This window comes from Balaenoptera borealis (assembly GCF_965194805.1).
Source record: "Balaenoptera borealis genome assembly, chromosome: 2".
Classification (NCBI taxonomy): domain Eukaryota; kingdom Metazoa; phylum Chordata; class Mammalia; order Artiodactyla; family Balaenopteridae; genus Balaenoptera; species Balaenoptera borealis.
In genome coordinates this window covers 78,047,333-78,073,937 of record NC_138867.1, presented here as the reverse complement: position 1 = coordinate 78,073,937, position 26,605 = coordinate 78,047,333, and the positions used below count along the sequence as shown (strand labels likewise).

At 38.0% G+C, this 26,605-nt stretch overlaps 1 protein-coding gene across 18 annotated transcripts in view; it reads left to right on the top strand.

Annotated features, from left to right (window-relative positions):
- Nucleotides 1-26,605, top strand: part of MCTP1 (multiple C2 and transmembrane domain containing 1) — a gene marked incomplete at its 3' end in the record, with an annotated part of 559,050 nt that overhangs the window by 414,173 nt on the left and 118,272 nt on the right. The window contains exon 19 of one of the 18 annotated variants that reach the window (XM_082375742.1): nucleotides 7,263-14,351. The exons of the other annotated variants lie outside the window; for them this stretch is intronic. Coding sequence (XP_082231868.1) covers nucleotides 7,263-7,274 — 12 coding nt within the window. Of the gene's footprint in view, nucleotides 1-7,262; nucleotides 14,352-26,605 lie in introns of those variants that run through there. 18 annotated transcript variants of the gene reach the window in all.

Below are 26,605 nucleotides of genomic sequence, written 5' to 3'. Positions count from 1 at the left end.
CCCTTGAATAACACCATATAGGACATTTCTGGCCCCAGTAACGCACACAGATGCTCTTCTTGGTTGGTGAGAATTGTACCTCTTGACCTTCATTATAAAACTATGAATGTGAAACAGTCTGGAAGAGAATTGGTCATGAAGGGTTTCTAAGCTTGGTAGCCTCATTGTGCTTTCCTCTGTGTAATACAAAATAAGCAAAAGCAGTTACCTTCATAAGAAGTGTAACAAACCACAGTTAGCTTAAGAAACACAGAGTTTAAACTTCCCTGCATAATGAAGCATCATAGCTGCAAATTTTCAGCCAGTGGAATGGCACATGAAAAGGAAGGATAGAGTCAAAGTCTGCTAACCTTCCTGCTTCTGTCCATTTTCTGGAACACAGTAGGGTTCTTTCTAATGCATCCATCCTCGCTGACCAGGTCTTTGCGATTTAGATTTGTAGGCTGGACTCAATGTAAGAATATAAATTGTTTCAAGGATGACAGATTACACATCTGGTTTCTTCTCCCCGCAAGCCCCCACTTTCACCTTTATAACAATTTTTTTTTCAAAAAGTAATGTGGTTTAAAAATCATTTTAAGTTGCCCAACATAAATGATAAAATCAAATATTGGATTCACAAACAATAGCCTTTATTGGTTTGTGACAAGTGATCCATCTTTTTGCATTAGTGCAGCTTTCTGAACCAGATTATTTTTCATAATTGAAAATTTGTGAGTCATATATTTGTTATCTGTTCTTTTATGGCTTTGAAAATAGTGAACGATGCCAAAGATCACTGTGCTTTTATAAAGAAAATTATTTTAGTGTAGTTTATTGGCTGGCATTTTCTGAAAGTATGTTACCAATAAGTTTTGCAGAGAATGTAACAAAGGTAAAAGTAACATTCCTTGCTAGAAGGAGATCTGATGGGCCTAGAATTCATATTGATAATGTGCATTTAGTTTTAGAATTTATTCATGTTTAGCATGAGAATAATGAAAATACACAAATAAGAAAAAATGTCAAAATTCTGCAAGCTGAGAGAAAATAGTTTTGTTGCATATATGAGCAATTTTCCCGAAGCAAAATCCACATTAAAACGATGCACAAACACAGTAAAAAGTCTATCTTGCTATGGGCATTACAATTATACCACCAGAATAATGACACTCTTTCTTGTGATCAATAATTATAGTTGATTTTGATAGATAGCCTTAGGAAAAGTATCTACCGTAATACAATTTTTATTATTCAGCTTTATATTTTGTTCCTAAAGCCTTCATAAATGCAATGGAAAATTCTTACCCTTTATTATGGTTAATAATTATGTTATGGTAGAATTAGGGCTCTACATATGAATTTGTTTGCCCCAGGTAAATAATAATAGGGCCTTTGAAAGCCATTTTGCCTCAGAGGGCAATATTAAAAACTTTTCTTACCCTTAATTAATAATTCTCTCACATAACCTGAACATATTCACTAATTCTATTCACAATTATACTGACTGACAAAGTATAAATCCGTTGGAAAAGTAGCAACCCAATTTACTGAGAACTAATATTGTTAGATGAATTAAATATTAATTTCACAGAAAGCTTGTTATGAATCTGCTTTTAGAAATTACACGGTTCGTCCTCAATCATTACTAAAATTTCTCCTGAACAATTTAATTATAGAAAACTATTTCTAATAAAAAGATTATCTACTTAATTAAAAGAAAATCGAGATCATTTAATCATTACGTAATTATGATTATATACAATTAAACACCATGTATATAACATTTACTCTTCAGGAGACCCTAATAGTAGGGGAAAAAAAACACCTGTAGGTTAATGTCTTCATCACTTCCACTTTTAAAGTCATGGATTCTATTACACACATTTATTACATCCCCTAATTGCTTAAAATTCATACTTCAGTTGGGGGAAAATGCTGACCAATGTACACTTGGCTATAAATCAGAATAAACAAGCATATTTATTACTAGTACAATGCCTTTTCTTTGATGATTTTGTTATATTTGAACTCTTTAATTAATTGAATTTCACCTAAGTTTATTATTTCTAAATATTTCAAAGATATATTATAACTAAAACTTTATTATTCAAAACCAAAATCCAATCATGAAGAATAGTATTCTTTCCTTCTTCAACCTGAATATGTTCTAAATCATGTTTAAAATTAAGGATATGTGGAGCATCTTCATCAGATGGGCAAGCAGAATGTTTGAACTATATAAATAGCAGTGTTAAGAAGAATGATAACTTTCCTTTATGCATCTCTCAGAAAAGGCTGACAGTGTTATTTAGCGTCTGTAACAGTATGATGAAGAATTCGCTCTACCTTTTCAGATGTTTCATTGGCTTCATTTATGGCATGTGCAGTGATAGTGGGATATGTTTATTTATACATATGGTGTGCCAGATTGTTGATGTGTTTTAACCATAATATATTATTCAGTTTTGAAAACTACTCTCTTTAGAGTTGGAATTTCTCTACAGTTGAAGGGAAAATGCATTTCTAATAACTTGTCTTATAGTTTTGAAGATATACATTTTAAAAATCACTCTCCATATTTCAGAAAATGTGAGCGGCTATATAAATTACTGAAATTCAGTATTAATTGGATATTTTTCCAGTGAAAAATCAGATTCCTTTATGTTAGATAGACTGTACTATCTGCGCTTAATTAAAACCCAAAGTATTTGATATTTTCTTAAAGAAGAAATACAGTTTAAAATATACATGATCTTTAAATCCCTCTAAATATTGAAAGTAGGTAGTTTTGAACAAATGAATTTTGAAAGCTGTGTAGAGTCAGGGGGTAAGTAGTATTAACTGTCGCCTCCCCACCACCACTGCCTCCTCATGAGATTTGTTCAAATCATGGAAACTAATTCCAAATTTTGTGACTGATCACTCTACCAAAAACAAACTTATCAATATAGATTCTCTATAGAATTCTATAGAATATAGAGATTCAATATACATTCAGAGGTATTAGAATACATTATTGAAACAGAACTTTTTTCCCAGCAGAAAAGTAAGTTACATTTTTCAGAAGATTAAAGATACCTCCAAAAGAAAAAAGTAGGAAATAATGGAGAACTCTAAAACTGGATTGTAGTTTTAGAAGAAAAGCTGTCAATACATATCCCAATGTGTGTTATACAATCTTTACATGCTTCTGCGCTCATCTACTTGTCAGTAAATAACCTACATGCCTTATAAAACATGGTTTATCTCTTTTTCCCCTCCACCCCAATTGTCTTGTATGTCATTCTGCAGTTTGGCCTGTAGGGAGCAATCTTGCACCATTAAACCTCTCCATTACTCGTTTATTTAGGCTGGAAAAGCTTACAGCCTTACAGATCTGTTCAATGTAAGCAGAATTATTTGCATAAATTCCAGACTTTGATGATGGTCTGTGGCCTACAGATTATTTATGCAGTTGTTTGGCCTTGAAGTTCACAAATTTGCTCAGAGGTGACTTTACTTTCAATTGTGACCCCGTGTAGGTGGGAGATGGCCAAATGGTTGGGTGAATAACCTGGAATCTTGAAAACCATGAGGTCTCTTGTCTGAAACATAATGCTTTGTTCCTCATACAGCCTTTCAGATAAAAAGGAAATCCACAAGTCATCTAAAATATAGAATAATATTTTAGTACTTAAGTAGCAAAGATTACAATGAGGCAATTGCTGTTAGCATCTCAGAACATTTACCAGTTTAGACCTATTTAATCTTATTTCAATTAAGAATAGTTAAAAACCAAAAGGGCTGGCATTATTATTGTGACTTGTTATTTTTACACAAATAGTACAAAGTGCCATTATGTGTATATTTTTTAAATGGCAAAGAAGATCATTTCCTTCCTTTCTTCTCTGCTGTTTTTTGGAATAATTGACAGCAGTATACTAATTCAAACAGTTGCAGAGCATGTGTTCCATACCAAAATGTACCTTTACTTCTAATTCATGTGTTGAAAATAGTACATGATGTTCTTAGAAGTAATAACTTTTTATTTATTCTGGAAAGATAATTCTCTTTTGTTAACAGGTATCTGTTCCCAATTTTGAACTACTTTCATTCCTTCATCCTTCCTTCCTTGCGTTGGCTGAGCGCCCACTGAGTGTCTCGGCTCTGTTCCACGCTGGGATTCCAAGTTGGTTAGGACCTCACTTTGAAAACATTTATATTTTATTAAAGTCATGCTTCACTGAGGAGAGGAATGGATTTTAATTGCACTAAAATCACATTAATATAGTTTACATTTAGGTAATGTGTCACACCTGTGATTGTCTAATTCCATGATGTTTTTGTGGAGTTAAAAAAAAATCGATAAACCTTCATTTCTATGTATATTCCTTTGCTACCAAGGAACTCATTGGGTTTTAGAGAGTGGAGCTTGGTTTATTTCAGGGATCCTTTGAACAAATTGTTTCTGAATGATTGTATTTCTTAATATAGAAAATCGTATTTAGGTGAGAGAGAAACCAACCTTTGATTGTCACTACTATATCAACATATTTTAAATTCAGCATTTTAAGTTTCAGCTGTTGACCAAATTGGCAATACAGTGCATCTTATTTTGCAAAAATTTCCCCATAGTCCTAGAAATTGTATGTACTCAGTTATCACCTTTGTTCATAAAACTTCAACTACTTACTTTTCCGAAGTTTGAAATTAATCCAATTGTAAGAAACTTATGGCTACACTTGCGTTTTGGACCTGTCACACTTACTTTTTATAATACTTGCAAAGGTTACAGAGTGTGCTTTCAGGAACAAGAAGAGTGTATTGTTTGTGAGAATTAGCCTTTGATTCCAGGAATCCGTGGTTATTAGAGCTGCAGCTGGTTCACACCAAATATTCACGTCTTAAGTGGTTAAATAGAGAAGTCATTTTCTCACAGGGTTAGCCCAGGGGCTGCGTGGTGGTGGAAAAGCTCAGAAAGAAGTAATTTGAGTGACTAAGAAGTTTTGAACAGACTGGTGAAACTGGGACAAGAAAACTAACTTTAGTGTGGTAGGGAGACTTCTTCATTTCTTAGCGCTTCACATTTGATTTTGAATCCTTTATTTTTCTAAGACTTTCTTACTATAAGATGGGATTAGCAGATGCAAACTATTATATATAGAATAGATAAACCACAAGGTCCTACTGTATAGCACAGGGAACTATATTCCATATCCTGTAATAAACCATAATGGAAAAGAATATATATATGTGTAACTGAATCACTTTGCTGTACACCAGAAACTAGCTTTGTAAATCAACTATACTTCAATAAAAAATAATTTAAAAAAAAGACACAATGATAGATTCCTTTATTAAGTGTAGTTGATTTGCATGTTGGTTTTAATCAGATTCAAGCACAGTATTAAATCATTATTTTTTAGTATGCTGTTTTAAACTCTGAAAACGTTCTGTTACCTACAAATGTAGATCATCTGACAGCCCTTCTCCCCATCTGCTCACTACCCCTCCCAAACTAAGGCTTAGGCTACGATATCAAATAGATAAAGGACCTGCAGTTTCAAGGGATCAGTTCTTATCTGAGCTAAATGAGGCTGAAGATGCAGATGAAAATAGAAGAGTAGAAAAACAGGTGCTTGAACAGGTGGGTTTGTGATCTTTTGCCATTACACTGGTTCTCATAGTTTTAGAATAATCACAGGAAGCAACAGAGCTCCCTCTGTTGTAGAGAAATCTGGGGCATCCTCACACCAGGGCTTGAACCTAAGGGGTGATGAACTTGACTTGGTGGGGATGACATTTCCCTCTCTAATTTACCCACCCCAGTATATACACATACACACATTGCTGCCTCTTAATATGGTCAATAAAGATTTTTGTTACACCCAGAGATTCCTTCCTGTGTGTGAGAGAAGACACAAAGCAAAGATTCCATCTTTGTTCTTTGCCACACCTCAGAGTTCCTATTTCCAGAGGAATAAAATGGATACATCTCAGAATTGAGGAACACATCAGGAATTTTGACCTTTTTTTTTTCTTTTGAGGGGAAAAGCAACAAGTTACGTACAAAGGAATTTGGACCTTTTATTTCTTCATTTTCTCAGGAGATGTGAAAATACCCTTAGAACAGAAACAGCAGTGTAGAAAAGGCTTAGACGTGGCACCACATAGGAAAAACAGCTTTGTTTGTATTTTAATAGCTAAAGAATAAATGGGTTCCATTTTGAGAAATGAATAATTATTACATTTTCAAATAAGATCATAACAGTCAACTGTGTGGCAAAGGGCATGGAGCTTTGAGTAAGTTCTTGGAACAGTGCTTCTCAGCCTCTGCCCTACATACACGTCACTGGGGATCTTGTTAAAAACCTCAGTAGGTCAAGGGTAGAGCTCTTGGGTGATCCTGATGCTTCTGGATCAGGATCTAGCACAGAGGCTTTCAAATTTTAACATGTTTCAGAATCACCTAGAAGAATCTTAAAAACGCAGAAGTCTGGGCCCTGATTCCAAGTTTCTGATGTACTGGGGTGAAGGTAAGGCTCAGAGATTTGCATTTTTAACAAGTTTACAGGTGATGCTGACGATGCTGGTCTGGGGACCACACCTTGAACACACCTGGTCTACTGTAATCCACTCTATTGGATGTTCATTAGAATCCCTAAGGGTACATTAGAAGAACATACATGCACACGCCCATGCACGCACACTGCTGTTTCTGCCCTTGAATGATTCTGATGTAACTGGTCTTGGATAGGGGCCAGGTCTGATGAGTAAAATCCAACTATCCTGAGGTTATTCTAATGTGAAGTCAGCCTAGAAAACCCAGCTGGGTTCCTTCTACAAAAGGATACATAATCAAGTGGAAAAGGAAGAACTAAATTCAAGAGAGGAAAGGAGATAGAGTTTCAAAAGACCAAGGAAAGAAACCAGAAATTGCTGGAGGAGGATGGGAAAATGGTAACTATTGTTTTTAAAAATCATCAATGTAAAGTAAAACTTGTGAGTGAAGGAGGTTCCGAAAATGTTTCTACAACTGGCAGTTGAGGAGCTGCCGGCATGTCAGTGAGACTGACGTTCTGATACTCTTCATTCCATCTTCCCGTGCCTCGGGCACGCCTCTCTGCCTCCGTAGACCCAGAAGACAAAGTAGGCTCTTAAACTGGCATCCATAAAGTTTTAGTGCTCTTGGAGTAGATGAGTTTAGCTATAGAAGTAAATTAATGAAATGAATACAAATATGTCCACACATTTGTTGAAATATTTTTCAGCTTTCCTTCTCTCTCCTACTTCTTTTAAAGAATGAAGAATGAAAGGCTTGTCAGTTCGTGACATCACTTGATGACAGTGCTAATGGGGGAACATCCAAGAAGCAGAATGAGGGGAAATATAGGTGGAGGGCGACCTTTCATAGTCCTCTTTGGTACATGATATCTGTTCTATCTAGAGAGTAGAATGAGAAGCTGCTTCCAGCTAGCCTTTTTTAGTTAATATTTGGAGACATAGCAAAAAAAAAAAATCTTAATTTTGCAAGAACACAACCTTTCTCTCTACCTAATAATCAGCCTGTTTGCCTCATTCAGATATGCTGGTCCCACACTGCAAATTCTGAGAACCCCTGACTTCTTCTCTACTATTGTGTCCAGTTCAAAGCAATCTCTCATTTTGTATTTATGACACTTGTAAACTTTTGTACCTTCAGTTTTAATATTGAATACTTTGTTCATGCTTTTATTTTCTACATCAACCACTCTGAAATTCATATAAGGAGGCACAATTAATGGCTCCAAAACCCTGGCTAACAATTGGTTATTTTTTGAAAGATAGTGAAAATAAAACCTCACTAACCATTCAAACCTTATTTCTTACATATAATCTAACCCCATCCTTATATTCCATCTTCTAGGCCAGAGTTGGCAGAGACATTGCCTATGTTCTACACTGCTAATGCCCTCTCTCAACAGGCATTATAAATTGATCACAGCACAAGCACGAGCACCCCTGTCGTATCTCAACAAAACACTCCAGGTAGCTAAATAGCTCCAGTTATTTTGAGTTGATTCTCAATATGAACCTATTTGCCATTCCCCAGTTCTTTGTGAATGTGTCTGTCTTCCCTCCTGGGTTGAACCTCTAAAGGATGGAGAAGAGATTGAGTGTGTTTCTCTATTCTACCGAGGATGTGGTAGAGGACTTTGAATATAGCAGATACTCAATGTCAGTGTGTTTTTGTTGAATTTTATTTTCTAGGCTAGTCTAGACCTATGGAAAAATATATTTTACAGAATTTTTCGTGTAGGCTTTATTATTCTTAATAAGCAGTATCTCGACTAACAGAAAGCAAAACATAGCCAAATAGAACTACCCTGAATCAAAAATGATTTCTAGCGATATCAGATACAAATGGTATAGCTAAAATAAAAAGTAGACTCTCAAATCCAAAGTACACGTTCTCTCCCCTGAAATCCTTGTTATGTCATTATAATTTTCTTTGGTAAACCCTTTTACCAGGGCAAAAAATCAATTGCAACTCTCTCAATTTTCACAAAGCCTGACTTAATGGGATTTACACTAATGGTCTTTTTAATATTACTTCCGTGGTGTTGCAGTAATAAAAAGCAGGTTGCTGAAACCTCTATTTACTCAGTTGTGATATTTCAGTGTCATGATTATCAGAGATATTGTTTATTCATAGATAGCATCCATGACATTCACTTTGAGGAAGAACATTTTAAAGTAGTTAGACTTGTTCTGTCCTTATCATATCACAAAGATAGTTTAGTAAGAAGGAATTGTTTGTGGCCTTTTATTCCTTGATGATTTTTCCTAAGACATGTTACCAATTAATAATTTTGCTGAAAATCTACATATTTCAGAAGGGTAAAATAAAGTGAGAAGTAGACATGGAGATAAAAGATTGTTGTTTTTTTAGATGACACAATCCATATGTTAGCATCTAACAAAGAGCTTGTCTGCTTATGAAGTAAAACATGCCCTTTTTCATGGCCACAATCTATAGACTCTGCATTGAGAGAGAGAGAGAGAGAGTGTGTGTGTGTGTGTGTGTGTGTGTGTAATTTTGATGTGGAAGGAAACATAAAATCAAGTAAAAAGCTTTCTTTACTGGAATACTAATAGTTTCTCAATAAGTTTCCCTAATGTCTTCAGGGGGAGAAAAAGACCTTAACACCTTTTAATTCTGCAGCTGTTTATACACTTTTATTTCCTCCTCTTTCCTCCCACATTTACACAAAAACCTTCTCAAGTCTCTTTTAAGCACTGCAGCAACTAAATCAATCCTAAGTGGCAACCACTTCTAACAGCTCTGTGTATGACTGGTGTTAATTAGCTCCAGTAGATTATCCCCCGGTGTGCAGCGGGGTGCTGGTGGGAACTTCTCAATGTGCAGAGAGTGCTGAGGATTTCATGTTTATTTTCATGTATTGAGGCAAATTCTCAGTATGTCTTCAAATTATCTCCTTGGGGGTGTTTTTCCTGAGCTAATCCTGACAGAATCTTTCTGTCAGATATGCCCATCATCAAGAACAGGAGAACGGTGCACATACAGGAACCTCTGAGCTCGGGGCTGTATGCAAATTCAATGCCCAGCACATTTCTGTTTCTCTTACGTGGATGACAGACATTTTAACAATGTGTTCCACATTTCCCTCTGGGAATCCATTTGGATTCCTATATGTATATGAATGCATATATACATCCATTTGGAATGTGTCTTTGAATACAGTATTGGGAACATATATGCATACAAATGTGTTTATATATGTACATAGAAGCACATTTATTATAAGTAATGTGGATATTGGGATGCATGTGTGAGGATGGGAAAGAGTCAAGCAGCTCTTGATCAGAGATGTGTCTACCTCCCAGGGAGACTAATCAGCTGCTGAAAAATAGATAGGGTAGAAGAACTGATAAACAAATCTATACTGAATATAATTCCACAACATTTGGGGTGGGAGTTGTGCCACTATGAAATGAGGAGTAGCAACGGCATAGAAAATCAGCTTTGTTTTTCAGCTGTTTTTAATGGGGAAAAGTTACATCCTAAGAGCGTTTCCATTCTAAGTGCCAGTCTTCATTATTGATCATGGATTTGTGATTTAAGTTCCCTTTTGCCACCATTGTGTCTGAGGTTGCCAACCTCTTAAGTACTTCCTTTGCAATGCCATTATTTTATTTTCAGTGGCACCTTTCCACCTCAGGGGTGTGTCCTTGAATCCCTGTCTCCATTTCCTGGTGAACTGGGCTGGCAACCTTAGAGGGACAAGGGAAGAACCCATCTACATCTCTCCTTTAAGCCTAGAATGCATGCCACATAGCCAGCTCTATGCTCTCCGGTCTCCTGTGGCATTCCACTGTTAAAGATGCATCCCATATTAAATGCTTACTCTGCCAAGTACGTAGATGTTTTATCTGAAATGGCCAAACCTAAGGGTAGAACTAACTCTTCATCAGCAACCCCTGCCACACACATACAAATCCACCTCAAATGAACGCAGATGCTTTGTCAAAATAGCTTGTTTAATATTCAAGTGCAACTTCAAAACAAATTTAGCTATCTTTCAGATAAGCAATACTGCCTTTCTAGAAATTAGGAGGAATTGCTATCTAGATTATTTTGCAATTTTTATGCTATTTTGTTCTAACAAGGGTACTTGAGTCTTGTGATAGTACTCCTAGTTCAGAAATGGAAAGTCCACTGAGTTTAATCACGTGCTCATAGCACATGGCTAGTAAGCCCTGATCAATCCAAGTGTTTCCCTCTCCCAACCCAAAATAAGGAATAAAGAGGAAGCAAAGGGGTTACATGGAAAGGATGAGGGCCTTAAGAAATCTAGAGCAGCCCAGGGAATGAAAAGCCCCGATCAGATGGTCCTAGCAGGGTCAAAATCTCTTCTTGCCTTATAAGCTCTTCTCTTGGAAGATCTAAGCACAGCTTTTCTCTCACACTCACCTTCTCAGGCCCCTAATGTTGCAACTAAGGAGTAAGAAAGGAGAGAAGAAGTGGATGCTATTTGTCACCTTTATGTTCCTCTGTATAGCTCAGGATTCCTAATTTTGTTGTGTTTTCCTATAATATCATTGTATTATTAGAGGATATTCTCTCTTCATTGTTTCTTCCACTCTTGAACTTATTTAGATGGCTCCAAGAATCCCCCTGAGAGTTGAGAAATGGGGGATTTTCCCTAGCTACATTATTTGCATTTAAGATGGGTATCACTTTGAACCCAGCCCAGTTTTAGCATATGGGATTCATTTATGGTGATTCAAGGTTGATTCAAAGGACTTGACTTTGTATCCCCTCTGGTGGTCAGATGCAGCCATATTTCTAGTGCTTAGCCTGAGGTCATTATTCTAGATCTCTAATTATTACCAGAGGACATAATTAAATACTGAATCGAGGTATAGAAAGTACTAGAATGTGATGTGTGAATTAGTTTCTTTCAATTAAAGAGGATGAATATTTATCGAGCATATATGATATGCCTGGCGGTGTACAAATGTCATCATGTGATCTTTATAATCATCTTTTAAGGAAGGTGCTGTTATTTTAGCATTTCATGGAAGAGGAAATCTAAGCTCTGAAAGAGAAATTTGTCTGATATCACAGAGTTAGAAAGTGCTAGAGCCAGACTTCAAACCCAGTGTTGGGTTTGTGTCTCATTGCTTCCCAGATACCCTGTCATCAGTCATCAGTAGAGCAGAGTGAACGCCCATCACAAGGAGGCCTGGGTTGCCCAGCCTGAAAGGGACCATGGTGGACAAGAAATTGTTTTGAAGCCTCACATGATTTTTAAATAAATATGACAACCATTCTATTATGAAACATTTTCAAGCTTATTTTACATCTTCTTAAAATTCCCAGCAATAAAAAAATTGTTTAGCCTTACCTCTGCCTGCCATCAGCAAACTGCTATATAAACCCTGGTATTTTTTAGTATTCCAGTGTAAAAACTCGGCTGCAGGGGAAATAATACATATTAGCTTAATGTCTTTCTATTCTGGGTAAGCAGGTAAAGCAGAATCTGGCAGTAATGGGATGTTGACCCAAAGGCATGGTTACAGTTGATTATAAAACTTTCTGGATATTCAGATGTGATGACTTCAACTTGGAGATGATAGCCAAGCACCTGTATGGGGCAAAATGTTTTAAAAAATTGAATTTTGAGCTCTTGCATTTCACTGTGAGCTTATTGACTGCAGGATGGCACCTGAGAAAAGTATTCATCTCTGGATCCTAGCACCTAGCCCATGGCTTGGTTAGTCAGTTCATTGATTGTTTAGTTGGTTGATGAGCAGGCAAGCATAGATCTTCACAGTATTCCAGCCTAGATAGTTCCAAAGACATTCAACACCACAGGACTAATTCTAGGCCAAATCAAGCTGGAATTTTGTCTTGAGTCACACCATACTACTTAGAGAATTCACCACTAACAACTCTCAGGATCCCTTTCATCCCACCGGTCCACACCTGCCCGTGCCAACACTGTATCATTTCCCTCGTCCAGCATCATCTTATTGCCTTTGCTCTGCCTAAATCCATCACATTTACTCCAGATATATACTGTAAAACTCTCTGGTTGTTACAGCAGGCTAATTATGCATTTAATACGTTTATTTGTCCACCAGCATTTGTTTATTGAGTACCTCCTATATATCTCGCAAGGCGCTGGATGCTAAGAAACAGATCTGGTCATCTGCTAGAGAATTTCAAGTTCAGATGGGTGAAGATTTAAGATGATGCACTGAGATGTCCTCACTGCCCAGACGTTTCCAATGCATTTTACAGGAGTTTCTGGAAATGACTTCCTGGCCATTGTTCTCTGACTCTACTGCAGTGAGTCTAATAATTTAGTTGAGTCCTCTCAGAGACCCAAGAAAAAGGTCTTGGTCCTACATGCCTGCCACCCATTTTCCATATCATAAGAGGTCACAGTTGAGACATTATCAGTTATAAGAACACCATCATGAAACTATTATGGACTTTGAGAAGTTCTCATGTAGCAATCCACCATGGAATGGAGCTAAACCGAAACACAGCAGTGACTGTCCTTTTGGAATTAGGGTTAACACCTCTATCTTAATGCAACTTTTATAACTTACATAATATTCTGGCAGGAAAGATGCTGGGTAAGTGTAAAGCATGATGATGGCTGCTGCTGTTACTTCTGTGACATTTGGACAACTTAAACCATATGGCCTAAATGTAACTCTAGAAAAGTGTATAATTTTAGGTTGATTTTGTTTCAGAGCACTTGGAGGTCTGTTTGAATTAGGAGCCAAATCAAATCCCAGAAACAGGTGTATTTCCAAAAAAAGGAAGGGATATGTGTTACAGATGACCCAGTTAACAAATCACTGCCTTAAATCAAATAGCGGTATGTGAAGGAATGTCTAAATATCATTTGCCAAAAGTCCTGTCCAAGAGCTGTGCCTCAGGATGTCTGCCTTTCTGACTCTTTGCAAGCATAAGCGAATGTTAAATATACCGATGAATACTTTACTGTTCTGTGAGCATGAAGAGTCATCTGATTTGGGGGCCCTTATTGAGACTCATTCTACTTTAAGAGGTGGCTGATCGGTTAACCAGTCCCCCCTTCCCTACCCTCAAACCCAAGGGCTTCAGATTTCAGATATTTACTTGTTCTGCCCTCTAACCAGAGAGCTGCTTAAAGAAAACTAGCTCGGGACTTCCCTGGTGGTCCAGTGGTTAAGACTCCACGCTCCCAATGCAGGGGGCCAGGGTTCGATCCCTGCAGGGAACTAGATCCTGCATGCCCCAGTGAAGATCCTGCATGCCGCAACTAAGACCTGGCACAGCCAAATAAATAAATAAATAGGTAAATATTTTTTAAAGAGAAAACTAGCTCTAGAAATGTTTAAGCAAGCTCAGCTCTTACTCATTTAACCTACACTTAAAGTTGTGCTTACCATGTGCCAGGCTTTGTTCTAAGGACTTTATAAATAGGAACTCATTTAATCATCATAACAATCTCATAAGGTAGTTACTCCTATTATCCTTAATTTACATACAGCTGAGGAGACTGAGGAACAGAGGGGTGAAGTAACTTACCCAGAGACCCGTGGCTGCTAAGTAGTAGTGTCGTACCCAAACAGACTAGCTCTGTTCTTAACCACGTGCTTGGCTTACCCCTCCAGGGACAGTGTGACTCAGTTTCGCTTCTGTCAAAACCATAGAATCTTCCTGGAAAGAGATGAAAAGTCAGGTTTTCCACAAGAAGCTTTGCTTTTAGGGTAAAAAGCACTATACTGAGAGTCCTATATACAGCAGAGTGTATTTCCAGTCAAAACCTCTTTGCTTCCTGGGATGCAAATGGCCCTCATTTATAAGTCCATGATTTTTGTTTTGTTTTTTATTTATTTATTTATTTATTTATTTATTTATTTATTTATTTATTTTTCACTGTGTTGGGTCTTCGTTTCTGTGCGAGGGCTTTCTCTAGTTGCGGCGAGAGGGGGCCACTCTTCATCGCGGTGCGCAGGCCTCTCACTATCGCGGCCTCTCTTGTTGCGGAGCACAGGCTCCAGACGCGCAGGCTCAGTAGTTGTGGCTCACAGGCCCCGTTGCTCCACGGAATGTGGGATCCTCCCAGACCAGGGCTCGAACCCGTGTCCCCTGCATCGGCAGGCAGACTCTCAACCACTGTGCCACCAGGGAAGCCCTATAAGTCCATGATTTTTAAACCATACAGCAGGATCCAATAATACCTTGTCTTTTTGTCTAAGAGAAGCAAAGATGTAATAAATGGGAAATTGCACATTTTATCAGCTCCAGTTTATATAATAAGCAACTAAGGTTGCCACTTTGGACAAAACCATGAGCAATCGGGTGGGTCTTTTAAATCTGTTCCAAAGACAAAGGCTCAGACTGTGAAATCTTAAAATCACCAGGGAAAGGGAATTTCATAGTATAAATCTTCCAGCAATAAGTCTCAACCCTGAGTGTCTTTATAAAGAATCTGAGTTGATTCCAGCTTCCATGGTAACCAGAAAAATCACAGGAGACTGGAGAAGGTGAAGAAATAGAGTAATGAAAACCCCTCAACTCCTCAAGTGCTTTCTGTCTTTACTCTTCATTGTGCTGCTTCACAACACAATATCATGTTTTCTGTATTAAATCGGTCCTATGTGTATATCTTCTCTCCCCAGCTGGATAGTAAGCCCTTGAGGACCAGTTAGGACTCGTATACCTTTGGCTATACGAGTACCTCTCAATGACACAATGCAGACATACAGATGGGTTTATTCTTTCCTTCATTCTTCCTATAATCCAGTTTGAAGAACTATATTGAGGAAAGGGCAAGAGCTTTAAAGAAAGACAGGCTGGATGCAAATTAGAATCTAAGTGTGGTAATCGTGATGCCGTGGTGGTGCAAAGTCCTGAGGATCACAGCCCTGGCAGAGGCGACCTTTTTAGTGGGCACATATGATGGGTCAGGCACCCATCAAATTGGTGTACATAGAGAGCATCCCTGCTCTTGATGGACGATAACCCCACAGATGAGGACAAAGAAGCTCAGAGATGTGATGTCTCTTGCCCATTGCTACAGAGCTACTAGGACAGAGCCAGGCTTCAGACCCAGGCCATTATAACTCCTTTCTGTTATATTTTCTGCATTGGACAAGTTAGCTAACCTTTTGGACCTTCAGTTAGCTCCTTTGTCAGAAATGGGGAAACTCATACCTACCTTGCAGGGTTCTCTTCAAATAAAGGAAGAAAACGTACGAAAGAGATCTATTTACTGAGCCACTCCTATAAGAGACACTCAGTAAAAATCAGTTTACTTCCCTTTCAAAAATCCCCTCCTCAGACCTATGCATTCTTAACTGCTAACTAAGCTAAGAAAGGTAATGTATAATAACAGTACACTATTGCCTAATCCAGTCACTAGGTCTCCCAACGAAGAGTTGTTTTGGGAAGGGTTATTTTGGGTTAGATTGTTTCCGGAGAAACTGCAGAACTGCTGAAAGAGTTAGACCGACGAATATGTTTCCTGACTGAAGGAACTGTCAGGCCAGTCAGAAATGAAGATTGAGTGAAGCCATGTGGATGATGTGGGAAGGGACCCCTTTCACTGGCTCCGCCCTGCACACGCTGTACAGGTGGCCACCTGTGCAGCCTGAAATCTCCAACTCTAGAACCAGCTGCTTCTGGCTTGCCATGGGTGTCTCTTCCTCATGATGACCCTTCACTATTGTTCCCCAGTTACTGACTCCTAGTCTGAAAATTAATTCATTGCAGCTTTGAGATTTTGTGAACAAAACTTCCTAAAATCTTCATGTCCTGAAGCCTTATAAACCTCATAAATAAGGCTTACAGCCATAAAAAGCAGTACTAGTTTATGCCTGGAGAAACAGATGTCTAGTGGTCAGTAGCTTTCTGCATGTTGTAAAAAAAAGTATGTCTTGAAAAAATTCTAGAATATGCTTAAAATTCAAAACAGCTAGTTCTGGGGAGTGTTACATGGGTGATACCAAATGTCTCTCTTTCCCCCGACTGAAAAAAAAAAAAAAAAAAAAAAAACAGTTACCTACCTATTTATCTGCAATTGTTCTGTGTGGTTCTTTAATGGGGATTGGAAAGACCAGATAATACACAGTCAGGAGAGCTTCCTCTGTTTTACAGTGGTGAAATTTCACTGCCATAAAGTCTACATTTCTTACTTTTATAAACTTGTCACAAACTTTTCACCATAATGTCCAAGTCTCCCCTGAAGATTGTGCAAAGCGAAAATCAAAAATCTTGCACAGCTTTAATGATGACATCAGTGGTGAGAAAAAGATTATGCACGCACATACACAAATCCAGCTGGCACATGAGCATAAATAACAGTTTGGTGACAGCAGAAAAGTATTGATGCCTTTCAAATTTGATGTCTTTCCCTGAAGAAATTTGCTGATTTGCTGTGTTGAATTTAGGATAGTTCTCTCTTTTCTTGATAAATCTATTTTTTTCTCACTTTCTTAAGTTATTATGCATTCATAAACTGCATCTTGAAAGATCATAGTTGTCATCACCCACCCCAATTTTTCTTCAGTAGATAATCTCGGGAACTTTTTTAACCTTTATTTTGGCACTTGATGAACAGCAAGATATTAATACATTTAACAGAAATGGGAAAAATAACTTGAATAGCCAACAGCAGAGCTTCAGAAAGAAAAGTTCTGATAGCACGAACAAAGTAATAGTCCTGGTAATAATTTAGGAGCATGCATATATTAGTATGCCTCTAATTTGAGAGCTAATTATCTTTGTTTTCATTCTTAAAAACAAATTTGTTTTTTCCATTAAATATAAAAATGGTTCCACCTTCTAGCAACCCCTTCATTAAAACTATACGAATAATTAAAACAAAGAAATTATCACATAATTGGACCATGTTACACATAATTTATTATGCCTTTTTAGTCTTTAGATAATAGTTTATTTGTATAAATAATTTTTATAGTACTTTTGTGTTGTGTAGGGAGGATACAGTGTCTAGGATGAAAGAAGCAGTGTGATTAGTTGATGAGGTGTTGACATTGCCTTTATATTATTATAGCTACACAGGTTGATTAGCATCATAACATTAGAATAAATCTGCATACAATTAAAAGAAAACATATTGCCAAAAAAGGCACACAGAACTTATCGGCCTGATTCAGTAAGTTCTGGTATAGATGAAATTTTGCTTTAAAAAAATTGCTCACAACTCTTCTTTTGCTTACATTTTTCAGGTGTGTTTTCTTTGACTATTTTTCTTTACCTTCTGAAAGATATTTATAACTCTCCAGGGTGCACCATCCTACTGAGATAACTGTGTTCTTAGATGCTTGAAGACAAAGATGAACAACTCACTTGTGGTGTGTGGTTATCTCATTATCTCTACCCACCCTGTTGTAGGGTATTGCTGGAGCTGCAGTGAACTATTTGCCCTGCTGGCAAACAAGCCCCTTGCAGCTCATGACACGTGTTTTAACTGTTATTTAGGCTTGCTCTTCACAGTGAGCCTGAATATGCCCTTAGGCTCCCAATGAAAAGGGAGCTTAATGATGTGTCAAAAATTGCACTACAAGGGCCCACAATAAATTCAGATGTTGTAAATACAGGAGCCAACAGGGCAGCTGAAATTTAAGGTACTGCTCCGACTCAGACCACTTGTCATGAAGTCATTCGAAGGAGAGTGTGTGTGTGTGTGTTCAGATAACCCAAATCAAGAGAAAAGAACCTATGTCTGAATGACTGAGGGAAGAAGTCAAAGGATAAAGCATGGAATATGAGTCAAAAAAGGCCAAATGTACTTTTTCAAAGCAATTTCTAGAGGAAGATCTAAATGTTTAAGTTGTCCATCAAAGCAATCACTGGCATATGTCCCCAACAAAAATAACCTTAGGTAGAAAGGAAGTTTTGAAAGCTGGGGAAGAAATGGCTCTATTCTATCATATGACCCAGCAATCCCACTACTGGGCATATACCCTGAGAAAACCATAATTCGAAAAGAGTTATGTACCACAATGTTCATTGCAGCACTATTTACAATAGCCAGGACATGGAACCAACCTAAATGTCCATCAACAGATGAATGGATAAAGAAGATGTGGCACATATATACAATGGAATATTACTCAGCTATAAAAGGAAACAAAATTGAGTTATTTGTAGTGAGGTGGATGGATCTAGAGTCTGTCATACAGAGTGAAGTAAGTCAGAAAGAGAAAAACAAATACCTTATGCTAACACATATATATGGAATCTAAAAAAAAAAAAAATGGTTCTGACAAACCTAGGGGCAGGACAGGAATAAAGATGCAGATGTAGAGAATGGACTTGAGGACAGGGAGAGGGGGAAGGGTAAGCTGGGACGAAGTGAGAGAGTGGCATGAACATATATACACTGCCAAATGTAAAATAGATAGCTAGTGGGAAGCAGCTGCATAGCACAGGGAGATCAGCTCGGTGCTTTGTGACCACCTAGAGGGGTGGGATAGGGAGGGTGGGAGGGAGACGCAAAAGGGAGGATATATGGGGATGTTTGTATACATGTAGCTGATTCACTTTGTGATACAGCAGAAACTAACACAACAATGTAAAGCAATTATACTCCAATAAAGATGTTAAAAAAATAAAATAAAAAAATAAAATAAAATAAAAGGATGAGGAAAATACATTACAGCTCTTAAAGAAATTGGCTAAATCTGCCAAGAAATGGCTCTGTTCTTGGTAAGGGCATGGTGATTACTTGCAGACTTTCTTCCCTACACTAAGAAAGTCAAGGCAGAACTGGATAACTTCTCTCACTCCTTTGGCAATATAAGTAGCTTCTCACTGTATCTTCTCTTAATCTCGTTTAGAAGAAATAGCTTATGCAAGGAGGGACTGCATGATAAAATAACTCCCAAACATTTGTCTAAAGAGAGGCAGACCTTTTATTTTCCTGAAGCAGTTGTTAAATAATGAACTCAAAGTAGAATTAATTAAGGATATCACAGAAACTGCAGAACCCTTGGGATTGCCCCATTTTTAAAGAAATCTTTTAATACCCTAATCAAACATCAGTAGGTTCATTAAAGAAATTGTCCTAGGCTGCTACTGGATCAGTAAAAGATTCCATAGAAGTGTTTCTTCCTTAGAACTTTCCTTCTTCCCTTCTCTCTAGCCTGAATATTATCGGCATTAACACATTTCTTCTCATCCATTTTATTATTTGAAAGAATTGAATACCTGAATATTTGCCACCAGAAAATGTGTATATCCTTCCCATGAAATCATCGTGGACATTTGCCCTCTGAAACATCTTAACTTGAGTTCAATTTGTAAAGAGCATTTAAAAGAAAACTCATTAAAGCTTAGGTTAACCACAGTACACAAAGGATCCTTATTTAAGCATCTTTGACTCGTAAAAATGGATCCTGTAGACAAGATGGAACACCACGCTTAATGGCTAAAATGTCAGGTGTCTTTCGGCTGTGAGAAGAAAATATTCGGTGTATCTTTAAAGGACATTCAAAGATTACTTCTAGCATTAAATTTAGTAGTTTAAAAAGTAAACAAGAGTGTTATAAAAAGTCTTTGTTAACACATTTTTATTTGCATATGGTTACGAAAGACAAAATAAATGCTTTATAATTTGTTGTAAGTTGGAAGCTTACAGCAGTGGTTTGGAGGCTCTTGTTGGATACCTAGTGGTGAAAAATTGAAGGAACTGGGATATAATATGAAGGTCCATTTTGCCTTGTCAGGAGTATCCTTGACTTAGTGTCATCAACTCTGAACTACATTAACCTGTAATCCAATAGTAGTTAGAATTTTTCTTGGCATTCCCACTTATCAACTTAATTCTCCATCTTCGGTTCACTGGCCATGTTCACTGTCTCCCTAACACTGGTGTCGAGTTCTTAATATGACCCTGCATTTCAGTAGCCGACACTTTTAAGAAGACATGTATGGCGCCATGTGTTCTGGCATAAATCTCACATCACTCAATAAATGTTAACTAATCGGCAGCAGCAGAATGAAAATCCAGAGTCTTTCCTTTATTTATATCTAGATATGGACTAGAATCTGGATATAATTATCTTTAATTTGTTAATGTTTTACCATCTACAAAGCATATTCACATGCATTATCTTCAAAACAGTCTTTCATGATTGGTTGGGCCATGGTTTGCCCAGAGTGGCCCACTTCATGGGTGGTGGATTTGGGGCTAAACCTGGGGCCAAATCCAGTGCTTGCTTCACTATCCTGTAGTTCCTCTCATTTTGTTAATGGGTCAGTGCAATTTACAAATGACCCAACTTGTCTGGGTTTAGAAATCTCTTCCATGGAGATAAGACTAAGGAGAGATGCCAAGAATGTGACGGTGAGGTAGGGTTTCCATGTAGAAACACGAGGAATGTGCACCCCACCTTACATATTTCTTCCACAAGGAACCAACTTAACAAAACCTAGATTTGATCTAAAAAATTAAGAACTCAAGGAAGTTCTCGTTGTTTTCGGAATGTCGAATCCAAATAGGACCTGCAGAATTCGGGAGCTACATAGGCTAACTCTCTCAAAGACTATCAGTATGACAGATATTAATCTCGAAGGTATTTCCAACGGTACATTCACAGACACCTGGGTGGTTCCAATGTGAACTTTTAAAATCCATATCATTCCTTAATCTATAGCAGATCCATTAAAATTTCATGGGAAAAGAAACCTTCATTTTAAAAATAAATCTTACATTTGAAAGTAAAAACAAGGAAGCCATTTTCTAATATAGCAAGGTCTACTTTTAAAGTGTTTTGGAGGGTTCATTATTAATTCATATTCCAGGGATAACTTATTCTGATGTATACAACCCCATGTAAATCGCTGTACTTTTCAAGAGTGATTTTTTTTTCCACATTCACCTTTTATATCCCTGGCTGTGGAAGGACACTAAAAAGTGATGTTTTCTTGGTCTGGGGTCAGAAAAACAAAGGAGTTTGATTTGGGGTTTGTTTTTTATGTGTGTGTGCTTAAATCTTTTATGTGTATCGATGGCAACAGACAAGAATTTATTTGGAGTGAAAAAAAATACCAGGCTCTTTCCTGGAAATGAACATTATGAAACATCATGAATGCTGCCTCTGCTAGGTCAGTGCCGTAGAGAGTATGGCCCCATTCTCCACCAAGTGATAGAATCTACTTGGGTTGAGAGCCGAAACACAAAATGGGATAAATAACAATAGACGATAGCATATACGTGGGCAAAGGAGTGTTTCAGACAAGAAGAGATACAGAAGTTTATAGTGAAGTTTACATATAGACGTTTATAGTGAAGAGTTGGTACTTGTGTGTTGGTAATACTTGTGGCTGAAATGTCAGAAAAAGTCATTCTGACAGTTCACACGATTATACACTTTGGAGGCCCAGTTGTGAACACATTCCATCTCTGTCCCATGCTCTTCCTCTTCTCTATTAACTTTCATTCCTTTTCTCTACCTGACTTTTCATCTATTTTTACTTGCTCCTTTTCTTCTCTTTAGGGCATCTTTTTCCCGTCTTTTCTTTTTCCTTTCTCTTATGTATCCTTTTATTCCCATTCTACTGTGTTCATCTATTCTTATTAACTGACCATGATATGGAGCTGAAGAGGTACAGCATAGTGGTTAGTAGTTCAGATTCTGGAGTCAGCCAGAAATCTGGCTCTGCTGTATGACTTTGGACATTTTACTTAACCTCTCTGAACCTCATTTTCTTCGTCTGTAAAATGGGGCTAATAATATAATCTAGTTCACAATTACTATAAAGATTAAAAAAGAAAATATTCCAGTTAGCACGGGTCCTGAGACTAAATGCTTAATAGGTACAGACTTCTTATTTGGGTTTGATTATATTCTGTCTCATTCCAGGAAAACAATGGAAGTGAATTACAAAAATACATTCAGTATAGCAAGTTAATGTGTAAGTAAAGGAATCACACTGATGACTGGAGAGTCGGGAGATAAGTAAGATGATGCTAATGGCGAAGGTAGCACATAAAATTTATAGCTCAAGTACTAGATAGAGGAAGGTCAAAACTTGGAATCTGGGCTTCCCAGAAAGCAGATTAAGGGGAAAACTACTAGTTACATGATTCCCAATCTTCTTAATATTTTATATGAAGCCTATTAGTTACTCAGTGAAAGTCCAACTATTTCCAGTACTGAGACCTTAGAAATTCTTATTCAAGAGCCTCCATCAAGTTGACAATGTATAACGTGAACAAAATCTCCAGAGTTAAGTACAATGCTGTGCTTCATAGAATTCCGTCTTATACTTGCCCTCAATAGGGGCTGCTGCAGCACCAAAATGCAATTCAGTAAAACAACGGCAGCTCTGTATACAGGGCATGAAATTTGGAGCCAGACAGACTTTGGTTTGAATTGTGATTCTGCTGTTTACTTGCTGGGTGGTCTTGAACAAGCGGTTTGATGGTGCCAGGATTGTTTCCTCCTCCTCTGGAAAGCAGATATTCACCCTTGTTTTGCACAATTATTTTAAAGATTATTCCAAGTGCATGAAAAACACCTAGTTCAGTGCTAGGCACATAACCACAAATGATAACTGTTATTTTGAAGTGGCGTAGCCATGGGGTTTAAGTATGTTACTCTCAAATGGTTTGGCTAAATCCAAAAATAAAATGTAGAATATCTAAAAGGGAATATATGTCCTTCAGGCAACCTTCCATAAATACGATTTCCTATGACTGATTTTTGATAGGCACTGGGCAGCAAGCATTCAGTGTTATCCTCTTTTGACAAGTACTTGGAGTGCAAATATTCTGTTGCCAATTAGGGACAGACCATGCTTTAAGCCTCAGCTGAGATGGGAATACAGTTGACAACTCTTTTAAAAGTTGAGAAGCCTAACCAAAACATACGTCTGTGAAATGCCACCTCGCCTCCACATGGACATGGGCTGAGAATGGGACAAGATTTTTCTCACAAACCTCAAAATTCTATGCCAAAGAGCATGACTGTGATTATTTTAGCCTGCAAAAATGTTAAAGAGAGTGTTAATGAAACTCCCAGCGCCATAGACATCAGGAAGTTCCATTAGAGCACTCATAGAAGAGCTTACCTTTTAACTTCCTATGAGTCCTCAACCAAAACTTGCTACCCTCAGATGATGGAATCCTGTTCAGAGGGGTTAGCTGTAAGTGAGCTAAGTGTCACAGAGTATCTGCCAAAAGTAATTATTTGGGTTTTAAGATGATTAATCTTAACACCATTTTTTCAATACTAAGTAAATGGTAGGCTATTTGTTTTTTAAGCTCACACCTATTTTGTGACAATAACACCATGGCATCAATACTTTAGGAGATGCTTTTTCTCTCTTCTCTTCACACTCTGCATCTAGCTCAGTCAAGAGATAACAAGTCATTAAGGTACAAGTTAAAAAGAAGAAAGTGTGGGCCACTGTGAAAGAGGGTAGAACACATCTTGTTTCATCTCACTGGAAATTCCTTTCCATCAAGACAACTTGCCCATAAAACCCAACTCAAGGTAACACAAAGGGACAGGTTCTATAGGATCACTAATTTTTGGAGACCCAGAGGACCTCATGCAGCTTGTTCACAGTGAATTCCTGTCCATTTTGAAAAATATTAGCATGAGCTTTCTGAAAGCACATGGTTTGTGGTCACTTTCCTAAAAGGTACAGTTGTCAGTGGTAGAATGCTGTGCCTAGAATCTGCCTGCTAATTAGACAAAATTTTGGCCTGAGAAGGTAGACTTGCAAATTTTTATGGGGAAAACTAGCCCAGAATGTCCAATGATATAAAAAGGTCGATAAGTTTGAAAATAATGATATAAAAAGGTCCCTCTTTTTATTGGGATGGCCATACTGGGCCTATTGCCTACCCTTAGAGCTGACATAGATGAACAAACCTGCAGGAACTGGAACCCCTGTTAAGTAGATCTGAAGGCAGGAAATCCTCTCAGAAGAGTTTGTTAATCTCAACCTTTCTAAACAACTGCACTGTGAGAACAGTATTATTGGAAGCAAGTTAGAAACATGGGAGGGTAAATTTGGAGTAATTTCTCTTGCTTTATACAATGCGGGAAAAGAAACCCAGCCAGTCGAGTGAGATCTCACTCCAAACCTCATGAGACTATGTCCCCCAAATAATCCCTTGCCCTGAGTTCTAAGATCTAACAGACAAACTTAGTTCCTTCCATTCAGGCCACCTGAATTTTCTAAGACAATGAGAAAAATGGAATTTGGGTACCCACTTTCAAGTTATATTTTATCTGGTTATCCTACTTTTCTCACCAGTCATAGTCAAACAGATCAGGAGAGTAAGCCCCACATATTCTAGAATACACATGGATTAGAGACTGCTTTATCAGGAACCTGTTGAGAAGAAGGAAGAGAAGAGACTTCATTTCATTAAAGTCTCTCCCACATAACTGCAGTCTGTTCTCTTGACTGGAGGAGAAAAGGGGTGGTGGCATGACAGCTACCAGGAAGAAAATTACCATGGCCCTCAGCCTACTCTGTCTATTTTGTAGTCTGTTCTCTGGGAAGCCTCTGGGGCATTAGGTGAACTTCATGTGGCCCGTTGATGGTGCTGGAACAGGAGTGAGAAGCGTTGATGAATGCCCATAGTAGTTCCCTAAATTAGCTGATCACCAGAAACACTGAGGGAATAATGAAAAATATAGATTCTAGGGCCCTCCTGCCAGAGAGTCTAGTTAGGTCAGTCTGGTGGGGGCCAGGGGTTGTGGGTGAATTCTAAATTTTTCAAAAGCTGTAAGAATTTCATCAAAATGTCTGAATTGTCCTTTCTATCTTCTTTTGTATGTGGATGTGTATGTGTGAGAGGCCAAATTATGCTTCCAGACATGTCTGGATCTGGGGGCTTCAATGATTCAATCAGAACTCAGTTCCTGGCCATTTCTTGGCTTAGTTTTCACTGTGTTAGCATTGATCTTAGGCAAGATTTCTCTTAAGTGGCAATCAACACCCCCAGGTCTACATTCTTCTAGCTTTTGGTAAGGAAAAAAAGACTCTCTTTTTCAATAGGCCCGAAGACCCAGAGTTGAGTCTCACTTGTTCTGATTGGCCCATACTTGAACCAATCGCTATGACCAGGAGCAGGTACTGCTCTCATGACCAGGTTTGAGTCAAATGTCCATCCTTCTGCAGCCAGAGGTGGAGTCAAAAACCATCAACTGAGAGTGGTAGAGGGTTTGCACAAGGAAGTTCAGGGCACTGAGTAAAGAAACAAGAGGTGTCAACTATAGAGCAGTGTTGGATGGCCCAATGGGTCCTAAAGAAGGCAGTAATTAACATATATTTAAACCAACAGTTATAGGACTAGGAACTACTACATATAAATAATAAACTGATTAACCGATTTTGGGTGGGGCATGATGCCTTCCCACACTCCCTCCCCACACTAACTTTCTTGTATTGCAGATCAAGTCAGACTCATATGACTAAAATTTACCTATAATTGAGGCTGAAGTAAAACAGAAGAAACGACAACAAAAGCAACAACCAAAACCAAAAAGAAAAACCAAAAACCAACACTACTTTTTTTTAGGTCACCAGTGTATCAGGGGACTAGGACTCGTGTAATTGTCAAAAAGGCAGTGGAATTGAAAGGTTATGATGTAGCAGGTTTCAACTGCTTCTGTGTGATAGGCCAGGCATATTTTATTTTATTTATTTAAAAAAAATTTTTTTTCTTTAATTTAATTTTATTTTTGGCTGCGTTGGGTCTTCGTTGCCACACACAGTCTTTTTCTAGTTGCGGCGAGCAGGAACTACTTTTCATTGCAGTGTGCGGACTTCTCATTGAGGGCTTCTCTTGTTGCGGAGCACAGACTCTAGGTGCGCGGGCTTCAGTAGTTGTGGCACATGGGCTTAGTTGCTCCGTGGCATGTGGGATCTTCCCAGACCTAGGATTGAACCCGTGTCCCCTGCAACGGCAGGAGGATTCTTAACCACTGCACCACCAGGGAAGTCCCCAGGCATATTTTAGCTGTGCTGAAGCACTGGGTGAGTCTTGAAGATGTGAGAAGATAAGAGGTTTTCAGCAAGGTATAGGATTTCTCTGTTACAGGTTTCCAGTACTGATTATCATTTTCTTATCTTTGACAC